At 44.8% G+C, this 27,532-nt stretch overlaps 2 protein-coding genes across 2 annotated transcripts; one reads left to right on the top strand and one right to left on the bottom strand.

Annotated features, from left to right (window-relative positions):
- Positions 1–8,075: 8,075 nt before the first annotated feature.
- LOC118790293 (zinc finger protein Pegasus-like) lies at positions 8,076–11,337 on the top strand. Its single transcript, XM_036547198.1, has 3 exons — positions 8,076–8,629; positions 9,479–9,661; positions 10,412–11,337. The coding sequence occupies exons 1-3, from the start codon at positions 8,497–8,499 to the stop codon at positions 11,335–11,337; spliced, it is 1,242 nt and encodes a 413-aa protein (XP_036403091.1). The 5' UTR covers positions 8,076–8,496.
- Positions 11,338–14,955: 3,618 nt separating this feature from the next.
- cuzd1.2 (CUB and zona pellucida-like domains 1, tandem duplicate 2) lies at positions 14,956–23,680 on the bottom strand. Its single transcript, XM_036547164.1, has 17 exons — positions 23,644–23,680; positions 22,698–22,848; positions 22,412–22,554; positions 21,472–21,498; positions 20,902–21,000; positions 20,706–20,741; positions 20,267–20,284; positions 19,797–19,895; positions 19,601–19,636; positions 18,983–19,093; positions 18,571–18,612; positions 18,155–18,305; positions 17,638–17,846; positions 16,986–17,161; positions 16,011–16,402; positions 15,574–15,824; positions 14,956–15,262 (listed from the first exon to the last, which is right to left on the bottom strand). Exons 1-17 carry the CDS (start codon positions 23,678–23,680, stop codon positions 15,204–15,206), a joined length of 2,037 nt encoding a protein of 678 aa, XP_036403057.1. The 3' UTR covers positions 14,956–15,203.
- Between the last annotated feature and the right edge of the window lie 3,852 nt (positions 23,681–27,532).

Genomic DNA, 27,532 nt, shown 5'->3' with positions numbered 1-27,532 from the left:
AGGTCGCCCCTCGCAATCGAGCACGGATTGAAATTCAGGTCTGGTGTGGTGGCAGTGAGAGAGACAGAGAGAGAGGAAGCATGTAGTGGGGGGGAAAGGGGTTCAGTGGTGGGGGGGTGCAGTGGGGGGGGGGTGATGGGTGCGGTAGTGGGGGGGGGGAGGGGCGCAGTGGTGGGGGGGTGCAGTGGGAGAGAGAGGGGTGTAGTGGGAGAGAGAGGGGTGCAGTGGGGGAGAGAGGGGTGCAGTGGGGGGGAGAGGGGTGCAGTGGGGGGGAGAGGGGTGCAGTGGGAGAGAGAGGGGTGCAGTGGGAGAGAGAGGGGTGCAGTGGGGGAGAGAGGGGTGCAGTGGGAGAGAGAGGGGTGTAGTGGGAGAGAGAGGGGTGCAGTGGGGGAGAGGGGAGGGTGATGGGTACAGTAGAAGAGACAGTGGAATTAGTGCAGTCAGGTGGTGGTGTGGTCACCTCAATTTTTTTATATGTAGTAGCGTCATCAAGTTTTGATTTTTTCCCCAGCATTGACTTGGGCCAATCAAAACCAATTTATATGCTTAGAAATTCAGATTTCAGGATAAATCAAAAGATTTATGGGACATCACAACAATCAGAAATTCAAAATTGAACTCTTTATTGTCTTGAGTGAGTAGGATCCACTCAGCAGTTAATTGGATGCAAAAATCCTCAGAAATTACAGTGATCTGAAAAATATGAGGTCATCAGCCCTTTCAGCACAAAATTGGTTCAATGTGTTATTGGTGTTTTCAGACGTGGGGCCTAAATATCCTTGGACAGACCTGCCAGCTGAAAAATTCTTTTGTTAGTCATTGTTTTTCATTTTATTTAGTCATTTATTTGACAAGAACAGCTTACCATCATGGTATATGGAAATATATGAAATGCATTAAAGCATTAATCAACAGCAGATTAATCAACAAAAACATAAATAAGAGGACAGTAACACAATAAATGAGCATCAAGCTAAAATCTGTGCTAAAACATAAGCCTACAGCTGAGGCTGTTCATCGCATACAGTACTGTACACTTACCCTAATCAGCAACCTCACTAATGTGCACAGTAATGTTACAGCAGCAGTGCCTTCATAACATCTGCAGGGAGCCAGACCATGATCCGTAACAACATGTTAGCTTACCTTATACAGCAATAGCCATAATGCCTACCGGTGATCTGTGAGAGCCACGTTACTCAATACCGGATTTCCCTTAAAGAAGCTTCATAACAAAAGAGGAATTCCGTGTGTAAAAATCCAGTGTTTCTCAAACAGACAAAGGCCCTCGGATTCCACATCATCTGACACAATCTTGTGTGAAACCTGATGCCGAGAGCCAGGGAGCCTCAGTATGTCATTGTTGTATGGATCAGGCATTGGAGCTGTGAGCTGATGGAAAGATACACAGCAAACATGGTAATCTGAACATGCCCCCCATTCTCCTGTCCCAGCACATACCAACCCCCCCCCACCTTCACCCCCCCTGCCCCCCCCCACCCTGCCCCCCATTCTCCTGTCCCAGCACATACCAACCCCCCCCTACCTTCACCCCCCCTGCCCCCCCCCCCCACCCTGCCCCCCATTCTCCTGTCCCAGCACATACCCCCCCCCCTCACCCCCCCTGCCCCCCATTCTCCTGTCCCAGCACATACCAACCCCCCCCCCCCCACCGCCTTCACCCCCCTTCGCCCCCCCCCCCCCCCCCCCCCACCCTGCCCCCCATTCTCCTATCCCAGCACATACCCCCCCCCCACCACCCTCACCCCCCCGGCCCATTCTCCTGTCCCAGCACATACCAACCCCCCCCCCCCCCCCCTCACCCCCCCGCCCCCCATTCTCCTGTCCCAGCACATACCAACCCCCCCACACCACCTTCACCCCCCCCTGCCCCCCATTCTCCTGTCCCAGCACATACCAACCACCCCCCCCCCAAAACCAAGCTCAAAGCGTGTTTTTGGTGAGATTTGTCTGTGTTTTGTGTCGTTGCCCTGATATACAGTGGTGTGGCTCTGTGTGTTTGTCACTGTCACCGGTGAAAAGGTAATTAATGATGCCGGGAGGCGCGCGGCCGAGTGCATTTGCCTTTAAATACTTCTCCAGCTGACTGAGTGTGCAGGAGCTCAGCTGCACACAGCCGGAGATCGATCAGGTCAGAGGTCAGTCACTCCTCCCATTATCGGTGGGCCCGTTCCCCTCATCTCCTGCCTAACGACGGGACCGCCACGCTCCGCCGGCATCTGGCCGCGTCACCGTGAGCTGTGTGAGAATCACCGCCTTACAGGGCGGACTCACCAAACGTAGACAAACTGTCCCTCTGCCCACGTTCCCCTCTCACCACGCCACAGACCTACTCTGCTGAGGCGCATTCTCAGCTCTGAAAGCTTGTTTTGGCTGGTCAGACCGTTCACTGAGTCACCTAAGTGAGACATATTGGTTCAGTGTTTATTCTTGGTAGCAGCTATTGCTCAGCAAGAGGAAATAAGAAGGTGGATGGGAAAGTTCTTCTGCTGTTCCTGACTGAACTGGAGTCATGATTTCATGACTTCAGAAGCAAATAACCAAATGCAATCGGACTCTCAGTGGGACACTCACCGTCTTTGCATACCGAAATATTCAGCAAAGTTTATCCTTTGACTCACCAAAACCATCAAACATCGCAAACCTAAACGAGGAGAACAGAGAGAAGACTGTTTTGGGGAGGATGGGTGCCACAGATGTAAAATTCACAGGGGGGCAGCGATCAGCGGGGCGGGAATGTGTAAGAATGTGGCGGAGCTTGCAGTGCGTTATCCTGCTATGGCCATGCTGATCCGCTAACCCTCTTGCACTGAGACTGAACCACTCGCAGTGGGCAACTGTGCATTCAGAGATATCATTCAACAGAATGAACTATAGCCATCCAGTGACAAGCTAGAAAAATGCCCCCACTTTTCAAGCTGTACAAATGACGTTTGGACACAATAACTCACCACTGGACACTTCATTTCAGGCCGGGTGCGACCGGTCCAGTCAAAACCTATTATCCCATCTTCTGTATTTGTGGCCTGTGGTTTTGGTATTCAGAGTCGCACATAAATACTGGTAAAATGCCACTTCAATCAAAAATATTGCCCAATCATTCTCCCATTTGACTGAGTCCGGATGGTAACCTGTTTCGGATGACATAAACCTTTTAAAGTCACCAGAACAGGCCACTGACTATCAGCTACCCCAGCTTCCCCAGAGACATGATACACAAGACAAGGGAAAATGACCAGCGTTTCTGTGCTGTTGTTAACCAGCAGGGCACTGTAACCAGCCTCCGAATTCATCACAGAATTGCCAGCAGATGTTGTATGTTTAACAGTATAATCACTCAGGAAATATTAAATGACATCAAACGTCACCTATTCACTACATTAAATGCATGTCGTACAAATAGAATTTGTCATTATGACAACATATTACATAGTATACACTGGTTTAATACTGCAACAAATGCAACAGAACAGAATTACTCCATCAAGGCTGTGTGAGAGGGATTCAAACGTCACAGCTGATAGCAGCTTTATAGCGCGTTGCCTCGTAAAGTCATAGCACATGTGAAGATGCATTCACCTCTTTTATTTAACAGCGTCTCCATTGGTGAAGGAGAAGGGCAGCTTGTGAATAGCAAAAACTGCCCGTTTGGAGACGATCCTGTCATAGAATACGCAGCCATAAATGCTACACAACAACAGGGCGAGGGTTTTACTCTCCAGCAGAAGGTATAACATCGTCAGTGTTTTTTTTTTTTTAAAAGACCTTTTCCTAGAAGTCTACTGCTGGTTTGTCAATAAATGTCTGGCAGTCTCCTGAGTTTGGACATCAGTCAAAAGATGAAAGTTTGTATTTTAAAGCTTAGATGGATGGGGTGGGGAAAAACTGCTCTGGCACACGCAGGAAATTAATCAAGGAAATGGGCTTTGAGCAGCGTATAGCAAATCTAATCTGTCCTTTGTGCAAATGTAGCTTGCTCCAGTTCTTAGCAATTGAGGACAACACGCTCCATTGTGAAAAGCCACTTGTTCCCTGAATAATTAGAGATCTCATAGCCGCGTTAAAAGGAGAGGGGCGGGGAAGGGGGGCGGGTGGGCTTGTTTGCCTATTTAAAGTGTGATCCAGATAATAGCATTTTCATCAAAGGCAGCAATTACATTCATTAGACAGGGTCTGGCGTGGCAGCGAGGAAATTAAGTGGTGAGGGACTGAAAAGCTCAATATGTACATTCCTTATTCTAATCCCCCTGCTTTTTCTCCGTTTCAGATACCCCATGTTGAGCAGGGATCTCAAGGAATAAATAGTCTCCAAGTAAGAAGAATAAATCCCGCCAGAGTCCTTCTTCACCCTTCTGTTGTAATGATCTAGCAGCAGAGGCTCTGACTGCCTTTACTACAGCTACGGTCCTCAAGTGTTAAAAGCCTTTCTTCCAGGCTAATATCCAGTGCAGCTCTTTAAATGAGCGCAGCATATGACTGCAGCCCTCAAATAAGCTCCGGGGCTTCTCAAAATTAATTCCGAATTCCTTTCAGAATGAAATTAATTGTTTCATGTTCTATAAAACTGCAAACAGCACATAAATCAACCGGTTTAGAGGTGACACAAGCCTTTTAATTCGGGCCCTTTAAATGTGAATTAGGGTAAGTGGGTAACTGCACGGCTTTCTGAAAAACAGGTGTAATGTGAGGGCTGCAAGCACCAGGCAGAGGGCAGATACACAGAGTTACACATTACAGCCCACAGGTTAAAATTTAACATAAAAACAAAGAAATCAGTGGTGTAAACAATGTACAACATACACATGAACAAGGAAATAAAGCCTTCTTTTTATATTGACTCCACTTTATGATTTAAAATCTATATGGCAAATTATCACAGACACAAATAAATCTGGGTAAATCACATTCATTTATAACGAATATATATTCATTATAAATGAATTTGATTTATCCATATATATTTAAATATATATTATACACGCACACACACACACTCATATGTGCATGTGTATGCGTTAAAACAATCCCTGGAAATCCTATGTAATACCTGCCCATATGACTGCAATGGAAAAATGACAAAAGGAGACAAAAAATAAAACCGCAATGGAGCTTTAAGTAAGAAATAATTACTGAAAAACCTCAGTATGACCAGAAGGCTCAGATTATTATGATAATTCATCATACCCCCTCTGCATCGTGTTGCGATGTACCAGGCCACAGAGCGGGGGAGACAGTTCATTACAAAACAATATTTAAAATTTGAGCACATAAAGTCATTACCATTTAATTTTGCGATATTTCCAAGTGCGAGGCCTCGTGTATTAATGGCTGTTAATGTCAAAGCGGCCCGCCACGTGGCCAGCTTCAGGGCCATTAATATACGTTGCCCTTTAACGCCAGTATATCATGAGGACGCCTGTCATTAATTAGGTTAACATGCATGAGATCTTGGCTAATTATTCTCTCTCGGAGTCATTTGAGTATCTACTGTGATCCTAAATGTGTAATTAAGCAGGTCAAAAGGCAAAAATTCCTGTCAGTTCTTCTCAGGGAGCATCAGCAATTTCATTTGTCAGCAATTCAGTTTTCTCTCCTGTAAAGGCGATGTTCTGAATGAAAGAAAAAAAAAAAATTTACAAGACGTGTCACTGTGTCAGCAGTTACAGGTAACTCTGTACAGCTGCACGTCTAAGGACCCAGTTCTATTCTACCAACAGACAATGCATGGAACTCTAATTAATCTTTTCCTACTGACAAATTATTGTCACTGTGGATAAATTATTTAGAGTGAAGTCCCTCCTTTTGAAACTTGAGCATAATTAAATTGCAATAAAATAACATTAGTGCCGACAGGCCATTAGAAGGTGCTGTAATTGACTGCTTTCCTGGCTGTAGCTCAGCTCAGACCAGGCTGCTGTTACACCCTCCCCAGGCCTGCATCTCCCGGACTTTCATTAGCAGCAGCCATTGCAGCACCGCACAGTCATGGCTGTGTGATGTCACCGCTTGGCTGCCCAATGCAACGTAAAATAGAAAAAAGTGAAAACCGCATGTTGTTGTTTTTTTTTTTTTTTTAATCATTAAATCATAAAATTAAAAAAAAATCAAGAAACAAAATTAAACAAAAGAAAAAACATTTTTACACCAAACACTACACTGGTAGTACACTGTTTTTAAAACATTTAAAAAACCAAATGCTTTATCTAATTTTTATTGGTTAGAATATGGACTCAGATCCTCCCTGTATTGTGTTACATATCTTCACAAATGGTTTTGCAGTAATAAACCCAATAACACTGTAGACAGCTCTGTATAGAGTCCTCTGGTTATAGTTTGACATCATATGCCACCTAGTGTCTGGAAAACAGACTGCAGGTCAGGGAGAACATTTAGGCTTAAACTACCAGGTCGAAATGAATATGCTGACACAATAACACCCAAGCGTCTCTCAGTTATGCAAACTGATGCGTGATGGAGACTCTGGCCCAGGGATCTGCAACATCTTATTCCCAGCAGCTTAGTCTTTATTTCTAATACCAGAGACACATTCAGTGCCGATGTCATGCAATATAGTAGCTTCATGTAGATGAAAGAATGCATACATTTGCATACATTTAACATTTTACAAATAATAAGAGGAGCTCAACTGCTACAGCAAACTTTCTGATTCAGTCAGGTCAGCTGTGTTGCAGGGTTTGGTAGTAACACATGTTATGACTAGACTTCCGTGGCTTGAAATAAAATTATGAAAATGGCTGTAAAGGGGAAAAATAGAATAACTTGATTGTGTGTTGTGTGAGTGTGCAGAAAAACAGACAACCAATCCAAAAAGTGCCAGGAGAACTTACCGATTCTGGGGATTTCCTCACCGGCTCTGAGTTCTGGGCTCCAACAGCCACTGGAGCTTCAGCGGGGGTCTGTTTAGTTTAGTAGTTTTCAGTTTAGTTTATTTTTATGTAAAAACTGTTGGAGTAAATCACTCAGCTGCAGGGAATTGACATCGAATTGGTGACTCCAAAAACACAGTCCAGCGAGTCCCACCAGAACAAACAGCATATCAAAATGACCTAGAGCTAGGGTCATTGTAGGCCCCAAACAAAAGTTGTCTACCAGTGTCCTAGGGAGACCCAAACATCAATCAAACTACCAAAAATGTTGTCACCACAAATGAATGCTGAAAAATGGCCTCCCATCCAAACTCTATCCAAACAATCCTCACCAATGTCTCTTTGTATGGAATTATTCATCTCAAAATGGCAATATGAAGTCCTTAGCTGCACTGTGAAAGAGAACCTTCACCTGTCTCCCAGAACTGTTAATTGTTTAATTGTTTAACTTATTAAATGTGTTAAGAGTATTTGTCTCTCAGATTGCTAATTGGTCAATAACTGAGCTCATTTCATGTCAAATACATCTAACCAGTTAATTGTTTCATTGTTTCTTGTCAGTTTGTGATTGCCTGCTTGTGTGAATCAGCCATTGATTAAGCCTCACCTGTGTGATCGGGCTGGTTCCTGTTTATTTGTGGCTTTTTGAAATAAATTATTGTTTTTGTAAGTTTTGCTCATTTTTTGTCAGAAAAATGCACACTATTCATGGCTATCTTTGTACAAAAATACCAAAAACAACTACAACAACAAATAAAAAAAGATTTGCCAATGCACAACCTCTCATGTCTCAATGCTTTGCATAATGCTGTGTCTTGTGACAACTCCGCTTTACCTGAATTTACTGAGATGTTTCTGTCTCCAAGGCACACCAAGAAGAGGGAAACTTAACCTACAGCTTTCTGCTGTAAAGTTTATTATTAAGAAATCGAGGTTACTGGTACAGCAACAGCCCTGCCAAGAAGAGGACACAAGTGTACCTTGCTTTGTTGCTCCCGTGATATTCGTCCCCCTTGCCTTGTAGCTAGCTGACCAGTCAATAAAGCCACCGGAACCTTTATTCTCTGGCTTGGCTCCCCAAGAACCGGAATTATTTTGCTGTTGCACCCTCATCCCAGTAGCAGTTAGCTTGCTAGGAGTAAATTTCGGGCATGCTAGTGAATTTCACAGACTGATGAGAATATGTTGTGCATTTTACAATACTGCACTTCATGCAGCTAGGACGTAGCTCGTTTTTTGTTGAACTTGCTATAATGTAGCTAACTAGTTCGACAGACATGCTAACTACACAAGCTGGCTAACAGTTCTAGCATATTTGCCTTACTACGGTATGACTGCGAACTGTGAATATGTTTTAATCAATATTCACATTCTGATTAAAGCCCCAACAATACACTGCAGCTGCCTTCTGCGACGTTAGCTAACACGATCTCTGAGCCGGATATCTGTTAGTTTCATAACGTCAGATGGCTAGCAAGCTACCTATGTAGCTAGTTTATTTCTCCCAAGATCTTCGCACATCGTTACTAAAAAGGTTTATTAAAAAGGGACAGAATCGGGAAACCGCTGGAAGCACCGCGGTCGCAGGATGGGGGAAAAGGCGGCGGACACGCTGGATTTTGTGAAGGACTTCCAGGAGTATCTCACACAGCAAACCCAGCATGTCAACATGATCTCGGGCTCCGTCGGCGCTGAGAAAGACGCAGATGTACTCCAAGGGGGTAAGTATCTCCCTAACGGAATGTTTTTCTTCGTTTATGCTATTAGGATTGTACTCTGTGTAAGTATTTCTTCTGGCAGTGAGAAAGGTGGTCATTCCTTGATGCTGTCACCATTGGCCTTGGGGAATCTCTTCTCCCAAAGGGAAATTTCACCCCAATTTCTACCAGTCATCACCCAGCTGTGTAGTCACCGATCATGTATCTGTATGTTCCTGCCTATTTCATATTTTAAGCGCTTTGCGACAATGCCTTTGTGATGCGCTAACTGTAGCAATTACATGTACGTTTTGATTGATTAGTTATTGACAGTTGTCGATTTAGTTTATACATTCCTACATTAAGAATTGGTTTTATCCCAAAGTCTTACCTGTGATTACGTTTGATCTTCAGAACAGCTGTTGCCTTCAGGCTTTGTGTGATGTGCATGTGTTCTGGAGATTTTGGCCAAGTTTGCTGCACATACACCTCAGGTGACAGTCTAACTACATTAGTTAGTTAGGTCTAACTGTATTTACAGGAGGTGGCTTGTTGCCATTGTAATCTTAACTGCAGTAACAGCATCCTGTATTTTGCAGGTGCTTCCAAATGAAAGAAAGGTTGCAGGTTTGGCTACAGATTCTGCTGAACGCTGCCAGTAGAGTCATCTTTAGACCAGTTGTGTCTTTTAAGCCTAACTTCAGTAAATAAACCCTGAGGAAAGCTGCGTTTCGCCTCGCCGGCGACAGTGCTCTTCAGAGTGGCATTGTGTTCCAGGTCTGCAGTCCAATCCCGCTGGAATGCAGTCAGAGGATGGAGATGGAGGTGATGGTTCCGGTGTAGAGTGCAGACCTGTGTTCTGTTTACCGGCAGCCGGTACTGAGGGCGAGCAGAACGGGCTGGACCACGCATCCGTGGAGGTGTCGCTGGAGGACAGCTCGGGGCTGCTGGTGGACGGGTTCGAGCGGACCTACGACGGCAAGCTGAAGTGCCGTTACTGTAACTACGCCAGCAAAGGCACGGCGCGGCTCATCGAACACATCCGAATACACACAGGTATTTTAAAATGGGTCTGCTACATCTGACACCGCGAGGGACCTGTTTAGAGGCACAGTGATCAAACACAGACCTCTAGCACAACATCAGTAAGGACAGTGTAAAGGGACACTTGTTTAAAGATTGCTATTTTGCTTCTGGTTTTGTATAAATTATTTATTTACAAAAAATAAATACAGAGATTCAGACATACAGATCATTGCAGCTATAAGACATTGTGCATAACAGGGTTTACCAGTATTGTGATTCTGTGGCTTCACACATTATGTGTTATATATAACAGTTCCCCATGGCACAGGTGCCAATGCTTATTCAGAAGTAATGTGGCAGGTGTTCTGATTGGCCTGTCACTTTTACTCCTTTGACATGCCTTTAACTGATTAAAGAATTTAAAAAAGACATTAATGACATTAGATACCTGCCTATGCTATGTGGGCAAACACCAGTGAGTGAATCATTTTAACCGATCAGAAAAAAACTTTAGATATTGTTGGGTCCTTCTCACTGTGGTGTGTATGTACAGTGGTGCTATGTTAAGCTGGGGTGGCTGGTTCTGGGAGGTGGCTAAAGAAACTGTGAGCTTGCAGGTTTATATCCCTAAAGGAGACCTGTCTCTAAACACGTAGAAAGATATTAAAATATTGAGCTGTGCAATTTAATAATTGGGAAAATGGCTGTGGCCTGAGCTATGGAGGTGTCCCTGTCAGTTTCACAGCCGTTATAACAGCTTCCTCTCCTCTGTGCCGACAGGAGAGAAACCCCACCGGTGCCACCTCTGCCCTTTCGCGTCTGCGTATGAGCGCCACCTGGAGGCTCACATGCGCTCCCACACCGGGGAGAAGCCCTACAAGTGTGAGCTGTGCTCCTTCCGCTGCAGCGACCGCAGTAACCTGTCCCACCACCGGAGGCGCCGGCACAAGCTGCTGCCGATGAAGGGGGCACGCTCCACGCTGGCCAGCAGGAAGATGCTGAGTGTGCTGCAGAGGAAGGCCGGCTGCCTGGGCTACAGCCGCCGCCTGCTGCTCAACCTCAGCCCGCCCTCCCTGCTAGTGCAGAAGGGTGACTACCTGAGCGACTTCCCCCAGGGCCTGCCGCACCTGCACGCCGAGGCCTACGAGGGCGTGGCCAAGGCAGCGGGCGGCGGCTGCGGGCCCCGGGACGCCCCTGACGTGATGGGGGAGAACCCCCTGAACCAGCTGTCCACCCTGGCGGGGCAACTGGCCAGCCTGCCAGCCGACACCCAGACGCCCCTGTCGCCTGACACCGGGTCCTGCCGCGACGAGAAGCCCTTCCTGGTCCAGCAGCCGGCCGCCGCCCCGGCCGCCGTGTCCGCCAGCGTGGCGCAGGCGGCGTCTCCCAGCAGCCCCGAGCCACGCCCGCCGCCGCCCAGCAACTGTAGCCCGGGGGCGGGGCCCTGCAGCGAGCACAGCCCCCACACCAGCACCCCCAGCGTCAGCAGCCAGCCCAGCTCCCCCGCCCCCGGCCTGCCCCCCCAGGACCTCCAGCTTCTGCACCACTGCCAGCACTGCGACACCTACTTCGCCGACAACATCCTCTACACCATCCACATGGGCTGCCACGGCTACGAGAACCCCTTCCAGTGCAACATCTGCGGCTGCAAGTGCAAGAACAAGTACGACTTCGCCTGCCACTTCGCCAGGGGGCAGCACAAATAACCGCCCTGTCCCTGTGCATTATGGGTATGCACAGCTGTTATCGGACCGGGTTCTGGGTGTTAAAATCAGCATTCGCTATGGTCTTGTAAGAACGTTTGGATTGCAGCCTGTACACTTTAAAGGACGTGTCTTAATTTAAAATGCAGAACAGCTTGCAATCTAAGCACTGGGGATCCCCTATGTGTCTGTTACTGTGAGTTAAGTAAATGCTTACTTAGCAACGGAGCAAGCTGACTGGTCCACACTTATTTCAAACTTTTTCAGCCTTAACAGCAAGATAATGACCCATTTTGGATACGGCAAGTGAACACAGCCAACAGACTGCACTCCAGAATAAAATCAAGTGCTTTGATCTGTATAGTCTCTATGCGGTTTGATCATATGTAGAGTTTTACTTGTCATGTTTTTTGCGTTTGTTTTTTTTTCCATTGGCATGTACTGTATATACAGGGCAGATTGGCAGACAGGATTTCAGAGAAAGTGTGCAGCCCCAGCTTGGCTAGTGTCTGCAGACTCAGCAGTCACCAGGCTCCCCCTGGTGGCCATGCATGAGCAGCACGGGGGTCGCTGGCAGCTGGGTGACGGACAGGTGTGGAGTGACGGCTGTCTGACAGGCCGCTATCTGTGTGTTTATTCATTGTGCTCACGTCTTTTGTAAAAATAGACGGGTTATTGAGGATGCTTTTTGCACAGGTCAGTCTTTCCCCTTTTAACTTCAAAAAGCAAAACTCATAATTTGTAAGCATTGTATGTGGCTTTTTTTGGTCATATTTGGAAAACTCATTGAAGGCTTTGATGAGGAATCGGGACTGAGCTGCTGGAACTCTGCTGTCATTCGTTACTGAACTTTTTGAAGTGACATAGGACTCGTAAAGCTATGTCTCGCACTCACTCACGGTGCAGGTAACGCACAGCAGGTGAGCACAGGTTCTGTCTTTGTGTTTGTGAATGCTCTGGCCTCCCTTCCAGAACAGCATATGGTTAAATCAGCTCCTTGTATGCAAAACATCATAGAGGTGTAGAAGTCCTCCCTTTAAAAGGCAAACTGACAGAGTTAAGAGGGAGATTTTGTCAAATTGTCCATACATTATTACAGATTCTATCTGCTAATTCAGAGAGAGGGTGAAAAGCAGGTCTGTAGAACATGCTTAGCATGTATGCTGAGTCACATCAGTGCCTCCTGTTTGTTCTCTTGCATAGAGGCTGAGTCTTGTGATGCATTTTCCCTGTGATGGAGAACACTCACACGCTAAATTCTCATGTTATCGCCTCCTGAGTCGGGCAGAATGCTGCCGTTTCCTCGTCTGCAGCTTGTGCTTCTGAAAGACCGAGCCCCTCTGCTGTCTGTCAGAACATTTTGTTGCCATAAACCTGTCTTTTTTGATGCAGCTGTCAAGCACTTTAATATGTTTTGTGTCACTGGGTCATGACAGGAGTGTCACAGCATAATTTCCCAGACTGTCTGATAGATGCTGGCCTCTTATTTACTGTAGAGTGGGTGGAAAACGTATGTGAACCGATGAAACCCGGCCCTGGAGCAGGCTGTAAATCTAAAACACAGTGAATTAGGATGGTGCATGTCTTTGAGGTTGGAGTGTTTCGTCAGCATGTGTAGTGGTGTAACTGAGCGTTTATCAGTGGTGGAGCAGGAAGTGAACTATACCGATAGCCTGGGGGACATCCATAAAAATGCATCAGACGTGATTGTCCTTCTTACTAAAAGCTTGTGTGTTAGATGTGTTTGATTGAAGTGTGCATCTCCCGAAAAGTAAGAGAAGTCTCTAACTGCAGATGCTGGTGGTTAGAGGTCTCTTTTACTGGGATGACTGACAGTGGAGTAGGATGAAGACTCTGGATCAATCAGTACGTTTCTGTAAATGCACATACATTTTTACTATTACTTCATACACTACCTGTCAGTTCCTGTACCTGTAGTTCTGCCAAAAAAGTAATTTGTTGATGTACAACATAACTTTGATATCGTACATGAAACAGGTCAGTAGTTTAATACTTTGAAGAGCCCCTTTATCTTAACTATGTCTTTGCACCTGCGTGGCAGTAATGCTGTCACACCATGTCTGCTGCAGGTTTTTCTGGGCTACTGTGCACCAGGTGCTGTTTAAAACAGGGTCCTAGCCTTATGGTCCTGTCATGTTTACAGTTTGTCTCCAAAGGTTCTCAGTGTGTAACAGTGCATTGACAGGATGAAATAAGGTTTAGTGTAGAGGGACTGATTACACTCCACCAGATATTTTGAGTGCCACAATGTGCATCAAAGGCCTGTCCTGAATGGAATTCTATGTGTTTTGCGATGGTATATGGATAGTATGTATTTCAGTATATGATGGTATATTTATTTAAAAGCACAGGAGTTGCTGTTCATGTTAGATTGGTGGTGTCATAACCACTCTCAAAGCCTGCTTATATTAGGCAGCCCACCTATGTTATCTCAGCTGTCGCTACACTTTTTACAGAAACTAGCATTTTAATTTATTGATATTAATAAGACTGATTATTTATATTTGTTGTGTTTGCTTGGAGAAAGGAGAGGAGAACAGTGGAGCTTTGTTTTACTCTTCCTGGGTCAGTAACTGTACATCTGTGCGTTATATTTGGGAAATGCAGTTTGTGCAACAGCAGTAACTAACATCATTTAAAATGTCAAAGCTGTCTTTTTGTAATTTGTAAGTAAACTCTTTTTTTAAGGATCAGTTCAGTGTCTTCATTTTCATATGATCCTGGTGTTCCAAGGGTAGTTCATGGTGTTGGCATTTGGAGGTTATGAATGAATCTGTTATGATTTTTAGATTCTTTGCATCTACCTCTGAACTATTCTATTGACACTGTCACTCAAACGTAAAGTTGAATCATACCGTAGATCAGCCTACACTCTCCGCGGTCTTGAATATGCAGCTGTAAATGACAGGAAGTGAGAGTTTCCTTGCCACGGCCTTGCTGTCAGGGTTTAGATTTTATCTACCTTTTGCACTGTCGTATTCGTCTGTGTGTTTATCACGAAATGTCAGTTTCTAAATATCTCTTTTCTAGATACTTCTATGCTGAAATCTCTGACTTGCTACATGAAATTGATTTACGTACCAGACTGTGGTGGAGATAAGATCTCGTTTTTAAATGTCTTTTTAACAGATGCCCTGAACCTGGGCCCAGGTAAACCCCAATGATGGCTGTAGAAGCTAACCTGTGGCATGCCCAGTGGCTAGGCACATGTGGCAGCCTCATACCTGGCCAGCTAGGTGTGTGACACATAAAGCACAGCATAGCCAGTCACCTTCTTGCGGTCAGGAATGCCAGGCTAAGGGAGTGGGAGTGGTCAAGTTATCTATAGTAATAAAGTAAAAGTTTATTTTATACAAAAACAGGAAGGAGTAGAAAACGCCTATAGCCTGCAACAGACTTCCTTATCAGTTGTACCAAGCAGGTGAATGTTGTATTGGATCGTTCCTGCCAGTGTTAACTTGTGGCCATTTGATCTCTCATGAACAGAATATTTCAGGACTCTGGAAATACTGGAATGTGGGGTGTGTTTATGCTGTTAAGTGTGAAAGAAGATGCATGGATTTGTCTTTGTGAATGCTTTTAATTTTGTATGCAGCTTGATCCAGTGGAAAGGAATTTTTTTTTCCCCAAGTGGAAATTTACACTAAACATACCAAGTACCTTCAAGTGGATTTTAGTGCTGAAGTAGGTTGGCAATACAAGGATATATCAAACATGGTATTTAGGTAGGTTTATGCAAATTTTTCCCTCATTATTTGTATAAGTAAGTTTGGAGTAATAGAATGATTGGTATGGATTCTGTGAATCTGGAAAAGACTTGCTGAAAGAGCTGAAAGGGGGTTAGTGCTTCATGCCTCTGCTTTGATGACATTGTTTTCCAGGAGCTTCTCATCTGGCTTTTTCAGATCTGCAGGGGGAAAAAAAAAATAGCATCTTGTATTTTGTAAAGTCTCTTGATTCCATAACTGAATAACTCATGCATGACTGCGTCCGAGTGAAGCTTAATTCCGTTGGAGGTGGGTTAGTGCTGATGCCTCTGAAAAGTCTGCTTATTTCTGAGGTTATGAGAGCAGTCCAGGTTAATTTATCGGTTTATGCTAATTTGTATTTGTACTCCTCCTCATTTCCTTTTGAAATGAGCTGGTCTGACTGTCAGACAAGTGGAAAGCTGCAAACAGGACACCGTGGAGGGGAGTCTGAGGGGAAACGGGTCCTCACCTCTCAGCTGGATCGGCCCGAGAACCACAGTGGCGCTGTCGCCGGCGCCGGAGGAGCTGAGGTCCCTGGCCTTGCGTGAGAAGCAGCCTCGGGAGCAGCGAGAGGAGTAGTCGTTGGCCTGGCAGATGTTGATCTTACACTGCAGGTACACCGAGGGGTGGCTGCGCAGGAACTTGAAGGCTTGGAATCTGAACTGGGCGACATCTCTAGTGCCGCTGGTGTAGGAGTAGTAGGTGCTGTCCCTCCTGCAGCTGCGGGAGAACAGAGCAGTGAGCTGTGGGCTAACAAGCGAAACTGCACCGGTTTTTAAAAACCGATAACCAGCCACCCTCGTGTCTCAGTAGGATGAGTTACTGTTAACATTCGGAAGCTTCCACAATTGGAGGCTTGCAGAAGGCAAAAAAAAAAAAACATAATTTTGGCAGGACCTGTCTTACCCGTTGCGGACGAGGTCGTAGGCCCTGGTGGAGAAGTCGTGTGGGGAGGGTGAGGCCACACAGGTGTCCAGGAAAAGAACCAGGCTGCTGTCGGACCTCCTGAGCCGCACTTGAACGTACAGGTACTGGTTGAGATTCACGACGTAGGGGGAGTCGTACACTTGGTAGTAGAAGCTGCTGGAGGTGTAGAAGGCCATGGTGGCGTTGAACCTGCCCACGCCGGTGATGTTGCCGTTGGCGACCTCGCGGGCCTCATACATGATCTGCACCATGGTGTCCTGCTCCATGCGGCAGAAGATGTGCAGCTGGAAGTGCGACTGCCGTGTGATCTCGCCATACGAGGACGGGTACGCCCGCACGGCGTTGCCGTACACCACCCTCCCGTGGCTGAACTGCGGGGCGAAAGACGAGGGGGGCGTTGAGGCGGGTTCCCAAACGGCTCATCACTGCTTTACTCAGGAGAGCTCCACAGCAGGTACAGCACAGAGCTCCACAGCAGGTACAGCACAGAGCTCTCCACTGCTCTTTCATTTCATCACTTTTCAAGACTTGCGTTTTGTTGTAACACTTTATAAAGAACTGTTAATTAGTTGTTAATTAATAAATTATAAAATATTCATTTAAAATAAAATATCATTTTCATTTCACATCAGTCTTGTCCTAAAGCAGACATGACACACTCCTTGCAAGTCACTTTGGGACAGATACTGCAAAGCAAATCCGCAAAAACTTTATATTGTTAATGGATGTGTAATGAGCACTTATAAATCGTTTATAAGAGGTGAGTAGTATTCCTCTTCAGAGCAAAACAAGTAATAAATGCAAATAATGGGTTCTGCAAATCAGTTGATGTTAAAAATGTTTTGCCAGGGGTAATAATTTGTGCCTTGGTGTAAAGCGGGGCCTATCTTATTTACTGTTACTACACTGAGATGATGGAATCACACCCATCTTTCGGCTACAGATGTGCCGTACCGTGCGCCTGGTGCCGCAGGTGTTGAGCGGGAAGCTGAAGACCACCTGGTAAGAGAGCACCTGAGGACGGCAGGACTGGTCGTTCAGGTACAGGTCATAGCCGCTGTATCCCAGGGAATTCAGGTAGGATTTCTCGATGACTATGTTCATGTTGTCTGAGGAGCAGTCCACTCTACCTAAAATCAGAGATCTGCTTTGGAATCTTCACATTTACACAACTGGGAAGTTGAATTACAGTGTTTTGAAAAGTGGTCAGAATAGAGGAAAAGATTTCCGAAACAGTCCCTGGTTCATATTAAAACTGAAGAGGGAAGAGCTTTAGCTGGCACAAGGGAGTTGAATTTTTCAACCTGTAAATGTTGGGTCATATCGGTGATTGTGAAAGAAAATCAACCCTGAACTGAAGGGGACTGTGACTTAGCATGACTCGTATATTATTTTAATATTAATTTTGATGAAAATAAGCTTTTAATTCAATCCGAAACTTATTCTGTAAAAACATAACATTGATTCTCTTCAGTTATCTCCCACTTCTTTCAGACGTGCGATATTCCAGGAGAAAGACAGCGCTGGAATGGGGGGAGAGGTGAGGGAAAGGGGGCCTGATCTGTGCATTTCCCCCATGGCTTTGGAAGCGGTCGGGTGGAGAGACCTGAGCTGGTGGGAAGAGAGCTGCTGAATGTCGCATGGAAGCCGCGGCCGACCACAGAGCCGTCCGTCCGGAAGACGACGGTCAGGTACTGGGAGGAAGAGTGGAAGGCGTCGGAGGAGCTGTTGGAGCAGATCTTCCCGAGGGGGCGGGAACTCACAGACGACCCGTCATGCACCGTGATGTAGTCACAGGAACAACAGTTCTCCATTCTGCAGGATATTCAGTAATTTACACTCCAGCTGTCTCACAAATAGCTGACTGTTAACCCCTGCATGCAGTGCACCCCAGAATCTGATGGCTATCTGCACACTTCACAGACACATATAAAACTGTACTGCATACTGAATTCATGCAGAATCTGTCTTAAGGAAAGCTCGGTTCAGTATTTATATTGATCAGATATCAATATACAAAATATAAACCCTTCAGCAGTCTATCAACATGATGGTATGTGCTCACAGAAGGAAATGCAGTATCTAACATGCTCACTGCAGAAAATGCAAAGCACCACACTTACTCTATGTCAGTAAAAGTCAGAAAGACTCTCTGCCCAGATGGTGCCGATATTCGCCACACACAGTAGGCGTTGTCATGGTAATAATTAGGGTAATAGGGGCTGGAGAATGACCCGGAACCATAGAGGTTTCCTCCACAGGGCGGGTGGTACACTGCAAGAGAAGACTCATTTGATGGGTTTAATATATCATGCACAGAATACCCAACAAACTGACAAATAAGACCTTTTGTAAACATTCTTGTGATATCACTGATTATTGATGCATTTCCACAGATGCTTTAGCTTTAATATACAGTCAGACTTTGTTGGGATTTTTTAAAAGGCTTTTTGTGCAGGAATGTGAAGCTTTTTTGCATCCAGCTGAAGTGGAGCCCAAGGGAGATGTGTGTGTGCAGGTGTCAGAAGAGGTGAAATACCTGTTGTTTCTGGACCCCAATTTGTTGTTGTTTGGCAGTAATCTGTGAGAGAGACAGGGATGGGAGTCAGACACACATGGGCTTCCCTCCTCTCTCTGCCATCTGTGCAGGCCTTTCTGAAGTCTTTACGAAGACATTTTAGTTATCTCTAAGGTCTTTATATAATCCTAATGCAACCAGAAAATCCAGACAGCGTGCCGCGGTCAGCTCTGCGGACGCGGCCCTGGGTCAGATGTCTCTGCTTCATTTGCAGGGGTGGCAGTGTGGCACAGTGGGTGAGGATTTAGGGATGTGACTGTCAGCCTCGAGCAGGTCACACACTCGCGTGCCTCTCTGCAGCTGTGGTGACGTCTGAGGTGTCAGACAGCCTTTACTGTGAGAGAGAACGCTACAGTCCTGGCTGAAACCTTACCATTGTAGTCATAGCAACAGTCGCCGTAGTATCGGCAGCTGCTGGTGCAGGAACAGATTCCGACATAGTAACCGCAGTTGTTTCTACAGGATCCATAATCATGGGTGACCCCTTGCAGAGAAGAGGGATTTATAGGTTACAGAATGTTCATCATTACCAAAGCTGCTCAGATATGGCTAGATTATGGTCTAAAGCAATATTACAGTGTAATTCAAATTTTGCTATCCAAATTAACATTATGTGAATTATAAAATATAATCCAGGCAGCCCTGGGCCACAGTGCAAATGTAAAAATGTCACTAAGTGAAAATCATGCTCCTCGTGTAGAGCAAAGTGAAAAATAAAACTGTGCATCTGGAAAAAGAGCACTTTGCTCCTCTGGAAACTTCCAATTTGTCTTGTAACCCTGGTTCTTATATGTACATTGAAACTCAATGGCTGTCTGACTGAGCAGGGTAGCATGTTTGTATTGTGTTCTAATGTGTATCTACATATATGTCTGCATCAGACATTTGCAGGGCAGTGGTACTGTGAAGATGTGTTGTACAAGTAAGCAAAGCGTTTTATTGGTGTGACTCAAACCCAGCCTGAGTGTAGATGTCGGAAGAGGTGAAATACCTGTTCCTGGTGCTGCTGTTGTTGTTTGGCAGTAATCTGTGAGAGGGGGAGGGATGGGAGTCAGTGCAGGTCACACATGGGGTCACTCCCTTTAATAGCTGCCACTGTATGATCTCTCTCAGGCCAGATGCACTTTACTCTCCCTGCTGACTCTACAGGCTGGGAGACAAGGCCACGCTCCTCACTGGTATCTTACCATTGTAGTCATAGCAACAGTTGCCGTAGTATCGGCAGCTGCTGGCACAGGAACAGCTTCCGAGATGGTAACCACAGTTGTACCTACAGGATGCGGGACCTGTTAGTGGAGAATACAGGAGCACTTTATGAGTTGCAGTAGGCTAATATACCAGAGCTGCTCAAGCCTGCTCTAGTCCATCTACATAAAAAATAATAATAATAAAAATAATAACAGAAATAATAATAAGTATTTTGTTTTGCTACTTTGAAAAATTCAGGATTGACTATTAAGCATACAGTATTTCTGACATGTCTATTTAAAATATTGTGTTCTAATGTTTATTTACAAATACATCTGCATCAAACATTTTTTGGGTTGTGTCATTGTAAGGATGTATTATACAAGTCAACAAAGCTTTTTTTATTTCTGTATAACTCAAATGCAACCCAAGAGATGAATGTGTGTACATGTCAGGAAATGTGAAATACCTGTTGTCTGAGGATCTGCTGTAAAAAACAGGAAATGCCCATGTTACAGTACACTGTTAGCATCAGCACAGCTCAGACACGGCTAAAGGATGCTCACAGGCAATGCTGCGGTGTAATTAAAGCGCTGATATGGCTCGTTATATGAACTGATGGTAATTCAGGTAACATCAGGCCACAGTACAAATGAGGGGAAAGAGTCTTCATTAAAATGTCTACTTCTGCAGTGTCTTCAAGCTCTGTTTCTGAATAGGAAAAGACTGTTTGTACTGTTATCATCGTTAGCTAGTGATACTATTGCAATGATTCACTCAGCAAATTCCTCCATGCTTATATTCGTGCGACATCAACCACTTCTTGGATCGTGATACTGTGAGCAAAACATTTTTATTGGTGTGACTCAAACCCAGCCTGAGTGTAGATGTCAGAAGAGGCGAAATACCTGTTGCTGGTGCTGTTGGTGTTGTTTGGCAGTAATCTGTGAGAGGGGGAGGGATGGGAGTCAGTGCAGGTCACACATGGGGTCACTCCCTTTAATAGCTGCCACTGTATGATCTCTCTCAGGCCAGATGCACTTTACTCTCCCTGCTGACTCTACAGGCTGGGAGACAAGGCCACGCTCCTCAATGGTATCTTACCATTGTAGTCATAGCAACAGTTGCTGTAGTATCGGCAGCTGCTGGCACAGGAACAGCTTCCGAGATGGTAACCACAGTTGTACCTACAGGATGCGGGACCTGTTAGTAGAGAAAACAGGTGGACTTTATGAGTTACAGTAGGCTAATATACCAGAGCTGCTCAAGTGCACCCAGGCTGTGCTGTAAGGCAGTATTACAGCGTAACTCAAATGCTGCTGTACAAATTAACATCTTGTAATGTGAATACAAAATGATAATTCATGAATTGTTGGGCCAAAGTGTAAATGTAAAAATGTCACTAATTCAAATATTGTGCACTTCATCTGTAATGTTCAAAGAAGAATCTCATCTGCATTTGGAGAAAAAAAACGGTATTCTGGTATTCAGGTTTGTCTTATAGCCATTCCTTTCAAACTCAATGGTTGTAAGCTGAGTAACAGTGCAAGTGTTTCTACAAACTAACAGTTGTAAAGAATCTAGCAGAAGGTGTCCTTTCAAGTTTGTTTGTGCTCTTTGGGTCCACCAATGAGATGCACCTTTACACAGCTGTGGGTGAAGTGTGACTTTTACCTGGCGTAGTTTCATATCCGATGTAATCTGTCAGACAGAAAGAGAGACATAACCAATCAGAGACCCTGTTGCTACACTCTGCCTGTTGTTTGGATACGCCTCTGCATGCAGCTCACGCCACTCTCCTCTCCTGTGATTTCCTTGTCACTCATGCGTCTGCTGTGTGACACCATGCATTTAGTGAGGCGGGCTGTTGTACTATGCATGCAGGCCTATCTGACAGGCAAATGAGCATACAAGTAGCCTTTCCGTAGAGAGAAAAGAAAAAGAAAAGCAAAAACAACTGACTTTGCTGTGCGAAGACTCAATGGAAAAATGTGGGACAGTTTTCTTTCTAAAGAACTTAGAGGCTTCCTGTACTGAGCAGGTTGTATTGTATTGAGCAGGTTGATGTATTCAGGACACATTAACAAGTCACTGTACCAAACACTGGCTCCACTCAGTCACTAAATGAGTCATTTTAGTAAACTCTGATAGCAGTCAGTGCTCACTCAGCCAAATGAATCACCGCACTAAACAGCAGCCAGTCACCCAAACGACTCCCTGTAACCCTCCATTACCCATTCGAATCACTCTGCTTCTCATTAATAGCACTCTGTCATCCATCTGAGTCATTTCACTAAGTATTCATACCACTTTGTCACCAAAATGATCCACAATACTAATCATCAATACCACTGGATAAGCATGTGTTTATGTATGTGGAGTTCTGTGTTTATGCATGTGTTTATGCATTTTTCAGTATATTGTAAACAATTAACTGTGTATTTTCCTTAAGAATAAGAGCAAAGGCATATGAATTACAGTAAATGTATATTCAGATAATGAAATTCAACACATTCAGATGTTGAACTGCAATTATCACTTCTCAGAGGTGAATGATGTTGTTTACCTTGAATATATTCTGCCTGAAATCCTTTTCTTGTTACTGAAGAATCACTTCTGAAGACCACAGTCATGTAGTTTCCGCTGGACCTAAAATTCCTGCTACTGGTTTCACAGATCTTGCCCAGCAGTCGGTGTGAGGTGGAGGGTCCGTCATAGACAGACACACTGTCATAATTGCAAGAGCCACCCTCCAGGCTTGGTGGCAAAAAAAAAAAAACCCAGATTGTCACATTTATGAGAGGAGTAGCAAATTACCTTCACAAAATGCACATTTCACAAGAGCCCAAACAAAAGCCCCATCATGTATTCACAATGTAAAAGATGATTACAGCACTCACTTAAAATCCAGGAAATGCAGGTACACCGTCTTGTCTCCTCGTGCCTGGATTTTCCACTCGCACCTCACGTTGTTAGGGTAATTGTAGGGATAGTTGGGGCTGGTGAACCTGCCCCTGGAATCTGTCAGGTTCCCCCCACAGTCTACCACACCTGAGACGGAGCAGAGGGTAAGTTTTCACACCAGTGGGTGCCAGTGGGACTGTGGAAACAGGACTGAACAGAGCTCCATCTGAAAGAGAGTCTGCAGCGCCATGCATGGTAGCTGTTATAGTGTTGTAACTTGTTTGTGCCGTGTTGTATTTTGCCCTTCAAAAATTATTTGTTTTTGGTCATTTGTTTAGGGTAGCCAGTGTAGGCAGAGGAAAGGAGGCATGGAATGCAGCATGGCCAGCAGGGGGCGCAACAGAGCTGGAATCCATGGCAGGAGTCTCGCTGAAGACTTTATCAAAAGCGTAGTGCAGGAGATCCATCTTCAATGAATGAACGTTTTGCAAGTGAGTAAACAACCTGCTGCAAATGCTGTGAAAAGTTAACATGGACAGGAAGTGGCAAGCACGATTCCTACAGGCATGGACTAGTTTTCTTTCATTGCATAGGGATTGTCTAGATTCTCCTCCTGAACCTTTGTTTGGAACCTCAATTAATGTGCACTGTCCCTGCCAGAGAAACTCAAAAAAAGACAATAGATGGCAGTGAAACACTGACATTGCTGTTGCTTTTAATTGTCGATCTGCTTCAGATCAACACATCTACTGTAAAATGTAGCCTTAATGTTGCCTTAATGTTCAAAAATTGATAAAAGACAAACATTCATGTAGACTATGCTGTAATCTAAAGACATGGACGCTATGCAACTAGAGTCTGAAATAGCAGCAGGGGTCCCAGAACTCATTTCAACAAGAGTTTTGCTCTTCATTCATCAGGAGGAGCTGATTTCATACTCACTTGTTTCATTAAACGTTGTCAACCATCCTGAAGTCATTGTGTACCATCCTGAAACAATCAAGCCGAAGTCAGTACAGGAAATAAGAATATTTCTACATGAATACCATACATGCACGCAGTCCCGTGTTAAAACATAATATGCAGGAGACATATTCTATTGGAAATGATATCACATGCATGTACACAAATAATTTTTTTTTTTAGCTCTGACACATAAGACATCTCCTCCTAACGGACCTAAAGTTTCAGCGGTGCTCTGTGCAGAGCCGGTGGCCAGCAGAGAGAGCAGCAGAAGTGTGGCTGAGCGGATCTCCATCTCTCAGACTCAGATTGGTGATCGTGTCCCAGACGCGCTGGCTTATATACCTCACACCGTGCTCTGCTGCCTCACCTTAACGGCCGCAATAAACCCTCAAACGCCAGCGCATCAAACGCCGGCTCGTCAGCCGCGAGCAAACGGGCAACGTGGAAAGAACACAGCTGGACACGCTGTTGTTAAAATGACACTTTCTGTATTTGACTTGCCATAAAATTTCAGTACACTCAAAGGCTTCACATAACAGTAACTTTGACCACAGTAATAACTTTGACATAACAATAATGACACTGTGTTAAACAGGTCAATAAATTGATAAATAGGCACGTATCAAACGGAGGTTTATGGTGGCTTATTATCAGACGCACGGGGAAGATGGCGTCTTTTTTCCCACGGACTCGCAGACACGCAGGTTCCTCATCCAAGCCCCGCCGCCCCATGTGCTGGCCCTGTCCTACCTGTGAGCCAGGTGTGCTGCAGGTGGAAGGAGGACAGGGCTGGCTAGCCCTGAACGTCATGTGTTAAGCAGTATCTTTTGACTTATCCTGACAAAGGAAGCTGATGGTAGCTCCACTTACTGGAACTTTTTTTATTTTGGTTAAACAGCACTCAGTCTCCATCAACATCCCATTCCTGGTCAATTGAAAATGAAATGCCTTTTTGTGTGTTCAGAATCCAGAAAGTGTCAGAGTTTTTGAAATGGAGAGTTTTTTATTAGCTTATTTTTGTAACTTATTTGTTAGCAATATTGTCACAGGCAACACGTTTTCACCAAGTCACAACAGACTAGGCAAAGCAGCTATAAGAATATATTGCTTATGCCAACTACCAAGCACATAAATTCACTGATGCTAAATGCAAACCCTTTCTGCTTTGTTAAGCCTGCAGTGTATGATCTCTTTGCTTATTGAAGGCTTGTTGATCCAGTTAACCTTTGACCTTGACAGTTGACCTGTCTTGTCTGTACAGAAATTCTTAATATGGTCCCAAATGATAACTGAGACATATTTTTGTACTGTAACTGAAATAAGAGTTAATTTACAGTTATTTCACATGCAGATGTACGTACCTGCAGGAGACTGAATTGATGGTTTTTTTCCCATCCAAAAACACACTGAGCACATCTGCTCCGTTCATTGGAGTGCTTTCTTTTGCTTTGATTGGCATTGCAGCAGTACAGCACACGTGCTCACAATCATATGATTTAAAAGCAAACTGACCAGCCGAAGAGCGATTCATCACACATTCTGCCTGTGAGAAAGATTCATGAAGTGATAGAAGGCCTTTATCTAGAAGGGGCAGAGACAGGAAACAACTCACTTCTGCTTTCACTGCCCTTTATCACTGCCACTTCATCATGGGATGGTGATCAGCTCGCAGTGATTCAGGTCGGGGATAAATATTTTTATTACAAGAGTGTTTGGTTGGAAAAACAAGGAGCAACATTTTAGGATTTTTTTGCATCTTAATTCTGAACGAAACCGTGTGCCTATCAGTGCGTTTGTTGTGGCAGATCAGTGTGAGAGCAGTACACAGCAGTGCAGTGCGTAACACAGTTACTGCGTCGGCCTGTAACAGGCCCGTCCGTCACCGCCGTCACTCAGGGCCTGATGTTTACTCACCCTTTATTCCGCTACTGCATATGACTGGGCATTTCCTTATTGCCTCTATGGACTGGAAAATGTTCAGATCCCTTCGGTCCTAATCGAGATGGCTGGGTGTGTTACTGCTGAAACGTGCGTTATATAGACCCCTTTCCCACACTGTGATGTGAGCTTCAGTATGTGGGAGGGAGAGAAAAAAAGATTTTATTCTACACACAAATCATACAAGTAATCTCTTGAACTGTTTTCAAAAAAGCCCACACATTGGTAAAATTATATTTTGAAATGCATTTGGATGAAGAATGTGTTTATATTAAGTTCATTAAGTTCATATTGGAGTAAAGATTCTAATAATGTTCGAGTGTCAAACAAATGCCCCTCTGCTAAGCAGTGATCTCGTCAGCACTGTATGGAGTTCAGATGAAATGCCATCTGGATTCCAGCTCTTTTTCAGCTTGATGAAACAGGATCTAATTGGATCGCTCTTCTGCCATTCCCTGCCCTCAAACGAACACTATGACAGGATTAAAAAACAAACAGAGAAATGGAGCTCAGTAACCAGTCAGTGTCAGCGGCTCAAAGCGGCTCTGAGAATCAGCAGACCCTGTCACTGCACTCACTGCTGCCTTTCAGTGCAGAACTGGTTAGTCACAAGTCTACAGTCATTTCACCTTGAGTTATGTATTAATGTAATATATTCTTTTTTTGTATGGGAAGTGAGGGCACTTGTGATGTCAAGTCTCAAGTTTTGTAGCAGGAGGGTGCAAAGTGTCCTAAACTCAGACCTTCTGGTGACTCATCAAGTGTCATTAAATTGGCCAGTCACGATCTTACTTTCAAAGCTCTAATTAAAAACTGGCGCTCAGATCTGTGAACCAAAACACAATGACTCAAACAGCAGGTCAGTGCAGCTTCACACATGTGAATAAATACAAGTTCCCTTTTGAGATCTTTGAATGAACATATAGTAGAAACAATCATTTAATCAGACTAATTCATAATGCAGTTTCTGTCACAGCTAATATGTGTAACAGCTGAGTGTTAACTCTGCAGGTAGGCAGGCCTGCATCAGTGCACCCTGCACTCCTGGCATCGTGTCCCTGAACGATCTTCCCCTCCCGGGCGATTCCTCTGCCTCTGCTTTCTGTCCGGAGTGACTCAGGGAATGCGCATTGTTTGCACTGACCTCAGAAGGTGACCCAATATCATTCCACCATCCCAGGAGACGGACATGTTCAGGCATTTCTTAAACTGCAAACACATGTGGCTCGGTGGCATGCTGGCCAGCACTGGAGCACAGCTGTTTAAAACAAACAAGTTATGATATGCAGCACTGAGGAGGGCCGTCCCACACAGTACCAGCAAGGTGACCCATGGCCATTACTCAGGGCTGGCTGCAAGAGACATGTTTCAAAGACTTCCAGCCACAGGGACAGCTGTGTTACAGTTTACATGCTGATTTTATGCACCACACACACACACTCACATACACTCGCACGCACGCACGCACGCACGCACGCACGCACGCACACTCACTCACTCACTCACTCACTCACTCACTCACTCACTCACTCACTCACACACACACACACACACACACACACACACACACACACACACACACAAAGCCTGTGTTCCTCAAAAAAACCCAGTCTACAACTGCACTGTGTTATTTTATTCCATAAGCTCCATAAAACTCTGTGAAATTAAAATGCATTTTAGAGACCCACTTCCAGTCCCTTCCAGGTTATTTCACTGATTTCATACACCAAGAGTTCAAATTCGGACAAGGACTGGATGACAAATCCTGAAATCCAAAAAAAAAACAAAAAAGGTTAGTAATATATTTAGTTCTCTATTATATTTCAAAATGCATTCATTACACCCATTTCACCTCACCTAATCCTGTTTCTCATGACTGCAGCTTGATAAAATATATTGTTCACAAAGAGAAACTCAAGGACAGGAA

This window comes from Megalops cyprinoides, chromosome 15 (genome assembly GCF_013368585.1).
Source record: "Megalops cyprinoides isolate fMegCyp1 chromosome 15, fMegCyp1.pri, whole genome shotgun sequence".
Classification (NCBI taxonomy): Eukaryota; Metazoa; Chordata; class Actinopteri; order Elopiformes; family Megalopidae; genus Megalops; species Megalops cyprinoides.
The sequence above is the reverse complement of the archived record's forward strand: the minus strand, read 5'-3'. Positions and strand labels throughout refer to the sequence as shown.